We start from the raw sequence: 11,146 nt of genomic DNA on the forward strand, positions 1-11,146 counted from the left end.
AATTTCATGTCTAGAATACATTTCATTGTGTTTTAAATTGTTACGTTTGATGTTTTTTATATAATACCATGCAAAAGAATCTAAACATCGTGTCTATTATTTAAAATCACTTTGTAGCCAACTCCTAACATATATATACATATACATACAGAAGAGATATATTGAAAACTCACTTGAGTTGATTAAACTCATTAAACCCCATACTAGCCCATGATTAAAACTCATCCATGGCTTGAGAAGTAACTTTTTAGTTCTAAATATTGATTTGTTCAAGTTTGTTACTTATGATTCCGGGCCAACAGTTAGCATTCAAAATCTTGTATCATCTCGATTATATTAGGAGATCCCTGCTGAATTATAATAAACACTAAAAAACATTCAACGCCAATATTGTATATTATGTTTCCTCTTTTAAGCTCTTTCAATACATACGAGTCGGGGCATTTAAGAATTTAATTGGTAAGGCTCATCAAGTCCGCTTGGTACCATGATCGTTTTGCTCTAGCGGCTAGCCAGCCCCTGGTCATTTCTGGTTGTCACACGATAGTATAAGCGATTAAGTGCATTCTTTCAAGTTCAAACTCAGGTCAGGGACAGAGTAATGTATTAAAGTATATTGTTCCAGATCATCATTTATTTATTTATTAATCTAATATATTCTCAATGATGGATTACAAATTTGGCCAGCCTAAAAGACAATGGCCAAATGGAGTGACAGATATTATAAGATTTTGGCTTCACGCCGGCCACTTACCCTCAAATGATTATGCCTTGAATTATTAGCTTTAAAAACAACAATATTACCCATGTGATTAGCTGTTATTAATCCCCCACTAAACCACTTCTATAAAACCCACACCCCTTACTTACCAAACAAACAAACCAATCTTTCCCTGCAAGTAATTATATACACACTTGGCCGATATGGAAAGTGTAAAGCTAGCCACCACTCTCGCCATTACAATGATGGTCCTTACCAGTTATGGAGCCATGGCTCAAGAGTATGGGGCAGCACCTGCACCGTCCCCATCAATGGAGAGTGCTGGAATGGCCTTGCAAGTACCTGCTCTACTTGCAGCTGTTGTGTCTCTGGTGGCTTACCTCTTCTAAAGCTTTAATTTCTATCATCTTAATTTCCTATTTCAAGTTATGGACTTTTTATCATTTTCATGTTTGTATTCATTTTGTAACAAACATTCAACGAATAGTTATGAAAACTATTAACCAAGCAAAAACTATGGTTTAGTTGTGAAATTTAAAGGGGATAAATAGCAACTATCTAAATAGGATAGGAAACTTAATATTCATACAAAAGGTAGTTAAAAAGTTACAAACATTCATCTAACACTGTCAAGAATCAAATACCATAAAAACATCTCTCCATGCTACGCAATACTCAGTATATGGCATAAACATCCTCCCCGTTGATATATACTGCTTCTTTCCAGTCCTGCACACAATTACCGATATTGTATTAAGTTTCACATAATACGTAAAGCTGTAAATAAACATAAAAAATAACCAAATTTATAATGTATATGTATATACCTCTAGGAGGACCATAATCTCTGCCCTCAAGTAAGGTACTGCTGCGCCGATGTTAACAACCCGCTCAATCTCGTCTATAGTTACTTTTTCAAACCGGGTATCATGTCTATGCCGCTCAAATGCAAGCCTAAATGCAGCAATCCTACACATCATCAATAAATCCATTAGATAAATAACAATAAATCATACATTAATCGTTCTTCGTAATGATGAAGAGTGTATAAAACAAAAATGACTTTAGAGTTGCAAAAGAAACACACACCTTTCAGCGGATATGGTTGGTGCCACTGGAGGTTCATCTACGTCCATTGCTTCAGGTTCAGCTGCAGCTGCGTCCCTGAAAGAAACAAAAAAGCATAATAAATCTAACTATATATATACATACACACACATATATACATGGGAGGGTTATCTTAAGAACTGTGAGAACTCACAAAAAAACAATCAAAATCATTTACTATTATTATTGAAATACAACATTAAAAAAATTCTCTTCAACTAAGTTCTCGTGAGAAATATGAGTTCTCGTTTTAACCTCACCCTATATATATATAAAAATATAATTGCAAATTAATTCAATATTTGGTGATGATCAAACTCACCCTGTTTGAGTAGTAGCTTTGCGCTTTCTTTCTAGCTCTTTTTCCTGTTGATGCTCACGTTCTTCCATGTCAGTTAATTCTTGATGGTAAATAGCAAAATTGAGAACTCTCAAGGCAGCTTCTACATCAGATTTTAAAACCTACACCAAAAAAACGAGTCAAAACGAGTTCGAGCAAAACTAGGTACTTTTTACTATAGCTCAAAACAGGCCGGTTTGGCAACATATGCATCTGCTTTTAAATAACTAATGAACGTGTTAATTACGATTACAAAAACAATACTATACAGTAGTTTATGTTTGAGATAAAACACAAATCAAATGAGCATGTTTATGATAAAAGTACCTGTTTACTCAGTTTAAGTTTAGCATGTGCTGTAGATAGTCGAATAATAGTCTCCAGAGTTCTGGCAGTAATCGGAAGCGTTCCTCCAGTCTACAAATATCAAAATCCCTTATCAAACCAAAGCATCTTAAGCTTAATTAAACAAATAACTAACTGTTAAGACTAACCCTGGTGCCACCACCACTGTTTCTGAGCTCTGCATATGCAGTTGCAATGTACTCAGATGCCTGAACAAGAAAACTTATCATCATTACCTGACATCAATAAATACAAGCACAATCATATACCGAATCAAGAAAGAATATACCTCATCAGTGAGATCTGGCTGAATCCTGTGTTTTGCGTAATGAATATACTTTTTAAGAAACTTGATTTTCAGAGCTTCAGCGTTAGGTCTCCTACCCCTTGTTCTTCCATGTAGCATTCGATTATACTCAACAAATATAGATGTATCTAAATCAGATTCATCCTCCCTTCCATACATTGATACTTCATCACCTGTAAAAATATGTTTCTTAGACGCTAAGTGATATAAAACTAACGAAATTATCAAAACCATTAAAATAAACACAAATGCTCCTACCTCCATCTGTAGCAGATCGAAAACGGTGCATACGCAAAACATGATCAGAGATCCTTCGATCTATCTCAGGGTCCATTTGGTCCAACACAATGAACAGCAAATCAAAACGTGACAGCAAGGAATCAGGAAGCCCAATATTCTTTGTTGGGGTAATTGAACGGTCATACTGCAGATGATCGGTTAATGTTAACATAAAGTTATGAGCTGTCATATGAGACATGGATAAAGGTCATTAAGATACTTACTGTTCCATAAATGGGATTAGCAGCTGCTACCACACTGCATCTAGCATTTAATGATGCGTGAATACCAGCTTTTGCAATGGTTACAGTCTGCTGCTCCATAACCTCATGTATTGCTACACGATCTTGATCATTCATTTTGTCAAATTCATCAATACAGATCACACCTCTGTCAGCAAGAACCATAGCACCAGCTTCTAGCCTTCTTTCTCCTATAAAGTATATCATAAATAGTCAGTAGCAGAAAAAATGTTTATTCTGATTTCTCAAATTTATCAAAATATTTTACCTGTTTCTTGATCAGAAGTAACTGCAGCTGTCAATCCAACCCCAGAAGAACCACGACCAGTGGTTGAAATTGCCAGTGGAGCAATATTCATAATAGCTCTAAGAAGCTGTGACTTCGCAACAGAAGGATCTCCAACCATCATCATGTTAATGTCACTGAAAATGTCGTGGTAGAATCACCTTGATCATTTGCTCAACATACTAATGAATAAGTAAAGTGAAAACAAAAAAAGGCACCATACCCTCTTAAGTGGGTCCCGTTTTTAAGATTCTTCTCTGTCCCACCAAGCATAAGTAAAATAACCGCTTTCTTAATCCATGAATGCCCATAGATTGAAGGTGCCAGTGATCTAGACAGCAAGTCAAATGTATCTTCTCTCTCAGCTATCTTTTTAATGTGTTTCAAGTCTTCGGAACTATAAACTGGAGCGTTCGCCTCTTTGTTCAGTAGAGAAACATTGTTTGCTATAAGCACAGTCCTGCATATCATCATATATTTGGTTAAAATACCCAGATTGCCCATGGTATAAGTGAAAGAAAATATAAAGTGTAGGTATTTAAGTTAACCTAAATACTCCATTGACACTGCCTTGACTTTTCCCAGGAATAGCTTTGTAAACTCCAACAATTGCCACACGGTCTCCAGGTTTGCATGAGTCAACCAAATCATCTTCTGCGATGACATCAACAGTTCTCGGAAGTTGACCAGGAGCAGAGTTTTCAGGCACTTCTTGCATTGAAAGTGTTTGATGATCTTTGTAATTGCAAAGACCATACTCAGTTACTAACAGATTGCCATTGTCATCCTACAGATAATATGATGAGTGAGACATTTAACTTCAGTTACGATGTCGATAGTCAAATGTGACATACTGTGAATAACGTAATATTACCCGGGTTGGATACACGGAACCTGTTGGCAAACCCATTGTAGAAGTAATATCTCGATACTCACGAGATGTAAATTGCTTAGTTGAAGGGCAATAATGAACACTTTTCACAACTTTTGGCCTTACAAGAGAACCTAAATAAAAACAATGCAAGCCATATGTGTTAAAATTTAAAATTACACTATCATCCCCTAGTACAGCAAACAATAGTTTTATCAAAATTCAAAAATACTAAAGCACATTTCCAACAACCATAAACACCTAACCTTACTGTAGCTCTGCAAGTAAAAAAAACAGATTACTTATCGTAATTTTAATAGCCAAACTACCAAACTAAATAGGCATAAACCATGTTCATATCCTAAATTCCTAATACATTTCACTAAAACAACATATATCAGATGTGAGCCTCCTGGTTGCACAAACATTAGTAAGATTAAAAAAGTTACAACATTTTGACTTGCAGAATCATAAAACAACTTTCTTTTAAATCTAACCAGATATTCTCTAAACTTAGGTTTCCACAAGTATCTAATTCTAATCATTTGTACTTGCAAATGCTAACCATTTATAATATGCAATGAAATGAGGAAAAAACTTACATTTAGTAATAATCCCTTCAACTTTGACCATAGAACCAATAAACTCAGAAAGAAGATCTCTAGGAGTAACCTTCCTTGACACAAACGGTCCATCAAACCCTACCAACACTTGCTCCCCTTCCTTCAAGTATTTGGGGTCAATACTCCGTGTTCTCTCCGTTATGAAATCCGCTAACGACTGTATATACTCGCTAGGGTTTTGCAACAACCTAATTTCGTTTAACACACAAATCAAAAACAAAATTCACAAATTAACAAACCTCACACACAACATATAAACATATCAAGTCAATTGAATGTAAAAATGTGAAAAGTGATTAAACCTTCGAGCGAGATCTTCAGCTCCGCGTTGAAAGAGGTGAGTGAGCTGGAAGATTAAACGACGGCGTTTGTTGTGGATCATGTTGCGGATATCTTCATCTAAGGTATCGTACTAAAAACAACAAAAAAAAAGTGTGAGCAAACATGAACGAAAGCAGATAGAGAAGATGAGAGTGAAATGAATTGATTTGTTACGTTTGAGTCGAATAACTCTGTGAAGGCTTTCTTGTTGGTGGCTCTGATCTCTTCAGTGATGTCCATTTCGTTTGCAAGATTGAAAGATCGATCTACGAGTGACCAAGATGTTGCAGAGTGAAAGAGGGGTGGGGTTTTGCCCTAAATCGTCTCGCTGGGGTTTTGGCGGGAGTGTTTTCGCGGGAAGTGTTCCCGCTTCGTGTGGTAAAAAAGAACTGGCCCGGGAAATGTAGTGAAGTAAAGGCCCAAGCCCAAAGTTAAGTTATACAGACGGGCCTTAAACTTTGGTCATGTTTTACAATATGTAATGATATTTTTGAATAGTTATAAAGTGAAATTAGAAGATTGGATAAAGATTAATGTGTCATTGTTGGAATAAATATATGTATCTAGTTTTAAAAAATGATAGTGTCGATGAACATATAAAAAATGGTAGCATTGGATGGTATTTTATATCATTTTTAACTTAGATTTTTTAAATGTGTTTAAGTGTTGGATAGTATTTTATATGATGTTTAACTTAGATTTTTTTTAGTGTATAAGTGTTGGATAATGTGTTACGTCTCTTTGGAAAATCAAATGAATTTTAAATTAGCATGGTGAAACAAATTTTACGAGGACTTAAATCTTAAAATTGTTTATGAGGTTTAGCCATTTTTTCTTTTCCATTTTAAAAGACTTTTTTGTACATTTGAGTTTTTTTAAGTTTGCGTTTTATTGTTATTTTCATCCTTAAGTTAGGTAAATTTGCAATTTTTGTTCCTCGAAATCAAATTATTGCAATTTCTGTCCCTCGAAATTTGGCCCTTAGGGATGAAAATAACAAGATGTCAAACTTTTTGAATGAAAATAGTACCTTAGAGACGAAATTGACATTTTACTTTTTACAGGTGACTTAATTATTAATATATTTTTGGAAAATGGAAATAACCAAAAATTTTAAATTTTTTTGAGAGTTTATAAAGGATGAGAGAGAGACAATAACATTTACATTTATGCCATTCATTTTTAATTCTTTTTAAGATCGGAAAGAAAAAAATAATGAATGACTTGTGTTTGTGTTGGGTGTTATCGCAATATATGGTGTTCTAAATTGATCTCTTCCCTGTATAACATAGGTATAATAAAGGATAAGAAAAAAAAAAGATGTGATTAAACAAAATATATGAAAGATTTTGGAGCATTGGTTGCTATCCTCTAAATCACAAAATGAACTCAACTCACTTCTAAAATGTCTAAATTGGCCAACAAACATTAAAACAACAGTGTCATAAGCCTAAATACGCCCATGATGCAGCATTTCCTTCCATCAAATCAAGGCTTGAAAGCAGAGAATGCTACAACAGAGTTGTGTCCACCAAAACCAAATGAATTTGAAATCCCTGCACATTACCAACAACACACATCTTCTTAATCACTCAACCTCCCACACAAACTACAACTTATTCTTCGATTGTTAACTTGGGTTGCATCTCACATGTATTCAAAAACTTTAAAAAAATGTATCGGTTAAAACAGAACAAAAGTGGCTGTTTCTTTATTCAAAATAAATATACTAGAATCTTAATAATAAAATTATAATATATTTAATGCGTCGCAACCAGACATAACACGACCCACCCATTTTGCCACCTCTTTAAGATTCACAAATAAAAACAATTAAACTCACCAACGTTAATTTCATGCTGCTGTTTTACATTAGCAACAGTGTCGAATTCAACTGCAGGCTCCGGGTTCTACACGCACACAAAAAAAAGTTAGGATTTATAAATATAGAAAAATAATATGAATAATAAATATCCTTCTAATAGAAATGAAGAGCATACAAATTGATTTATGGAGGGATGTAGCCACCCTGTTTGGATGGCTTTAACTGTAGCAATGGCTTCCAGACCTCCAGCTGCACCTAAACAGTGCCCTATCATCGACTGAAACATAACCAAATCAGCAACACTTCTTATTTAATTATTTTTAATTATCGTTATATATATAGGGGGAGTGGGGTACCTTGGTTGCATTCATTTTGATTCCTGCGGTGTTCTTGAATACCTTCTTCACCGCATTTACTTCAGCTAGATCACCAACCAATGTTGAAGTTGCGTGTGCGTTGATGTAGTTAACCTAAGAAACAAAACGTTCACTGTGATAAATTCATAATTTACAAATGATATATTATCTGGCTTTAATATGGTTTTTGAAACTGAATCACTTATTATAAACGTGAGTGGTGCAAACGAGCTGAGCGGAGCCCGAGCTAGTCTAGGCTCGAGCTCGAGATCGTTTAACTTATGAAAGCTCGACCTCGGCTCGTAGGTAGACTTTCAAGACCGAGCTCGCCTCATTTACTATTTATTAATTAAATGATATTAATTATAATTATTATTTTATATATAATTTAGTTATTTTTTCATAACTTTATAAATAGTAATTACTATTGAATATATCAACTAAAAATTATATAACTAACGGGCTCGTTTAGGCTTGTGAGCCGGCTCGAGCTCAAGAAGTGAAGCTCTGACTCGAGCTCGTTTAAGCTCGGCTCGCTTTGATCTTTTTTTCGAGCCGAGCCCGAGTTGCTCGTGAGGAACTCTGCTCGTTTGCACTCCTAGACTGAGTGGGCATCACACAAATTGACAAAAGCAACGGAGAGTAAAAAAAATAAAAAATAAAAACACTACCAACAATCATAATTAGTATCAAAATAGGGACCATAACATAGACGTATATTATGGATCACTAACAAATATGCAACATTTACTAGTTGAAAATTAAAATGCATTTAGTGTTATAAATTCACAATCATTAGAAATGAAAATAAAAAATACCTCCTCTGCTGACACGCCAGCATCATCTAGACAGCTTTGAATACAAGAAGAAACACCAAGTCCATCTGAACGCGGGTCCGTCATGTGATACGCATCACAATTAATAGCACCGCCTAAGTATTCAGCAAGTATGGGTGCATCTCTTTTCATTGCATGTTCCAAGCTCTCCATCACCTGCAAATAATGTGAGTTCATTCAATTATTCAAAAATATGATTTATTTATTCGTAGCCATTAACTAGGGCAGCGTAATTTCATATACATCCTCCTAAAAGTTCAAATTTTCATAAATATATCCTTCTAAATTTTATAATATCATATTAACCCCGTTTTGACTCGTTACATTAACTGATTAACAGGCAACAGACTTACCAAAACACCAGCACCTTCACCCATGACGAACCCGTCTCTATCTTGGTCCCAAGGCCTTGAAGCAGTTTGCGGATCATCGTTTCTCTGAGACAACGCTCTACACGCAACAAAACCACCCAATCCGATTGGAATAATGGCAGCTTCCGTACCGCCAGCAATCATCATATCAGCTTCGCCTCTACGGATGTGATTTGCAGCAGCATGAAAGCAGTAGTTTGAGGTAGCACAAGCGGTTGAAATTGAGTAGTTAGGGCCCATAAAGCCCAAATCAATAGCTAATAATGCAGACGCCATGTTTGTTATTGCGTATGGGATAAAGAAAGGTGTGATTTTTCTGTAACCTTTTTCTATTAGAGACTGAACTCCATCGGAAAATACCGTTAGACCTCCCATTCCTGTTCCAACAAGCACACCGGCACGCTCCTTGTCAATCTGCAAACATCATATGGATATCAAAATCAAGAAGTCTGTGAATTGTATCGTAGAGATTGTAAAATTCGAAAAGTGATCTAAAATTAGTATAGCGTCAAAAATCGTGCTCACGCCCTGTAAAAAAAACTTGCAAAATTTACTACCATGTCATAGAAAAGACGCATATGTACAATGAATCGTCAACCGTGATGTAAAATAAAGTACTCCTTCAGTCCTTCTATCCCAAAGTAATTGCATCATAATAATGGCAAAAAGGGAATTTAGTAGATGTGGCAATGTTGACCCATTTACTTATGGCTGGGTAGAATCAGGTTATGTTCTATCTCTTCGGGTCACGGGTAAGACAAATAAAATATTAAAGGACTTGGTCGAACAAGTTGAAACTAAAGTCGCCTATTGCCTAAACGTATTTCTAATCACAAAACCTTCTAAATCATTTTTCTAAAAGAGAAGAATTTTAAAAAATGAAAATACTTGGAACTATTTTGGGACGAAGGGAAGAACCGTCTGAAAAAGTCGCACATGTAACATTCATGCCATTTACAACAGCCTCTTCTGGAAATGCAAGGTAAGGATGCGTACATCAGGCCCCCGCACGCTTATACAAAACAACGATAAACAAATAGAATTGATCAAAATTCACATAAACATCATCATGCACTTAACATTGCTTTCCAACAAAACAATCTACTGCACTTTGCACATGACCCTTATTACACGGCTACACGCATCACAAACTCTTTTACCAAAGGCACATAATGTATCATTTATGCTTCAAATCCCTTATCTATTTTCACTCCACCAAACCATACCTAATCAATCAAATAATCATTTGCTAAAACCTAACATATTTAGCTAATTTCACTTTCACATTCATCCTGATATCACTATCCTATACAATAACCAATTTACACAAACCCTAAAACCCAATTATTAAATATCAACCAGATCCCAAAAAAATAATTATTTAAAAATAATAATTAAAAAAATAAAAAACCTTGGAGCGATTATCAGCAGCAAGATCAGCATGTTCAAGGGCCTTTTTACCAGCAACAATGCAATATCTCAAACAATCATCAAGTCTCCGGTCATTCTTCCCATCAATATACCCATCAGCTTTAAACCCACGAATCTGCCCACCAAACCGGGTCGGAAACTTGGACGCATCGAACCGGTCAATCAACCCGATTCCACTCTCACCAGCCAACAGCTTCTCATAGTACGTATCCACATCATTCCCGAAAACAGACACCAAACCCATACCCGTAATGACGACCCGTTTCTTCGGATCCTTTTCCCGCTTGGGGGCGGCGGAAACGGCGGAGATAACGGCGCGGCGGCGCGTGGAAGAGAGTGAGGGTGGTTTGAGATTGATGGGTTTGTGAATCGGGTCGAGTGGGGAGACCCGAAGTGGGGTTGATTGAAGAAGAGCTTGAGCTTGCATGGTGCTTGAAATTGAATAGATTTGATTTGATTGTTGAATGGATGTGTTGTGAAGGGGGAGGGGGTAGATAAGAGAGAGAGAGATACAACTGTCACTGGTGTGTGTTTTAGTGGCAGATCTTACCAAATGCTATGTTTTGTCAAGGGTTGGCCAACGTAAGTTAAGTATGTTGAAGTTGTATATATAGGGTTTGAGAGTGATTGAAAACTTGGGTTGTGAATGATTTATTCACTACTCTTTTGGTTCATTACGATATTAGTATGATACTAGTACTAGGCATGGTAGTCGATATGTGTTTTATATCGATTGGAAATCATAAAAACGAATAGTTGTACCGGTGTTGTTTGGTTGGTATTGGTCTGTTACGATACAGGTATCATACAAACATTCGATATAGCTTACGATACCAAAATATACTTTATTGCGAATGTAACTTTGTGTTCGATGAATTTTATACC

At 35.8% G+C, this 11,146-nt stretch overlaps 2 protein-coding genes across 2 annotated transcripts; both read right to left on the minus strand.

Moving 5' to 3' along the window:
* Positions 1 to 1,254: 1,254 nt before the first annotated feature.
* LOC110937382 (DNA replication licensing factor MCM3) lies at positions 1,255 to 5,777 on the minus strand. The gene is made up of 16 exons (XM_022179793.2): positions 5,617 to 5,777; positions 5,424 to 5,533; positions 5,101 to 5,309; positions 4,502 to 4,632; positions 4,176 to 4,414; positions 3,851 to 4,087; positions 3,610 to 3,764; positions 3,324 to 3,532; positions 3,079 to 3,244; positions 2,803 to 2,993; positions 2,663 to 2,722; positions 2,496 to 2,585; positions 2,151 to 2,290; positions 1,811 to 1,885; positions 1,549 to 1,690; positions 1,255 to 1,450 (listed from the first exon to the last, which is right to left on the minus strand). Exons 1-16 carry the CDS (start codon positions 5,680 to 5,682, stop codon positions 1,397 to 1,399), a joined length of 2,274 nt encoding a protein of 757 aa, XP_022035485.1. The 5' UTR covers positions 5,683 to 5,777; the 3' UTR covers positions 1,255 to 1,396.
* Positions 5,778 to 6,745: 968 nt separating this feature from the next.
* LOC110937383 (3-oxoacyl-[acyl-carrier-protein] synthase I, chloroplastic) lies at positions 6,746 to 10,841 on the minus strand. The gene is made up of 7 exons (XM_022179795.2): positions 10,242 to 10,841; positions 8,813 to 9,244; positions 8,442 to 8,615; positions 7,624 to 7,737; positions 7,443 to 7,544; positions 7,286 to 7,352; positions 6,746 to 6,998 (listed from the first exon to the last, which is right to left on the minus strand). Exons 1-7 carry the CDS (start codon positions 10,686 to 10,688, stop codon positions 6,931 to 6,933), a joined length of 1,404 nt encoding a protein of 467 aa, XP_022035487.1. The 5' UTR covers positions 10,689 to 10,841; the 3' UTR covers positions 6,746 to 6,930.
* Between the last annotated feature and the right edge of the window lie 305 nt (positions 10,842 to 11,146).

The sequence above is a fragment of the Helianthus annuus genome, chromosome 4, assembly GCF_002127325.2.
Source record: "Helianthus annuus cultivar XRQ/B chromosome 4, HanXRQr2.0-SUNRISE, whole genome shotgun sequence".
In the NCBI taxonomy this organism is placed as follows: domain Eukaryota; kingdom Viridiplantae; phylum Streptophyta; class Magnoliopsida; order Asterales; family Asteraceae; genus Helianthus; species Helianthus annuus.

Coding starts and splice junctions, on each gene's coding strand:
- LOC110937382 (XM_022179793.2), bottom strand. CDS start 5,682: ATGGACATCACTGAAGAGATCAGAGCCACCAACAAGAAAGCCTTCACA. Junction 3,765..3,850: donor AACGGGACCCACTTAAGAGG/GTATGGTGCCTT, acceptor CGACATTTTCAG/TGACATTAACATGATGATGG. Junction 3,245..3,323: donor CTAATCCCATTTATGGAACA/GTAAGTATCTTA, acceptor GATCATCTGCAG/TATGACCGTTCAATTACCCC.
- LOC110937383 (XM_022179795.2), bottom strand. CDS start 10,688: ATGCAAGCTCAAGCTCTTCTTCAATCAACCCCACTTCGGGTCTCCCCA. Junction 7,738..8,441: donor CTGGCGTGTCAGCAGAGGAG/GTATTTTTTATT, acceptor TTTGTTTCTTAG/GTTAACTACATCAACGCACA. Junction 6,999..7,285: donor GCAGCATGAAATTAACGTTG/GTGAGTTTAATT, acceptor GGTAATGTGCAG/GGATTTCAAATTCATTTGGT.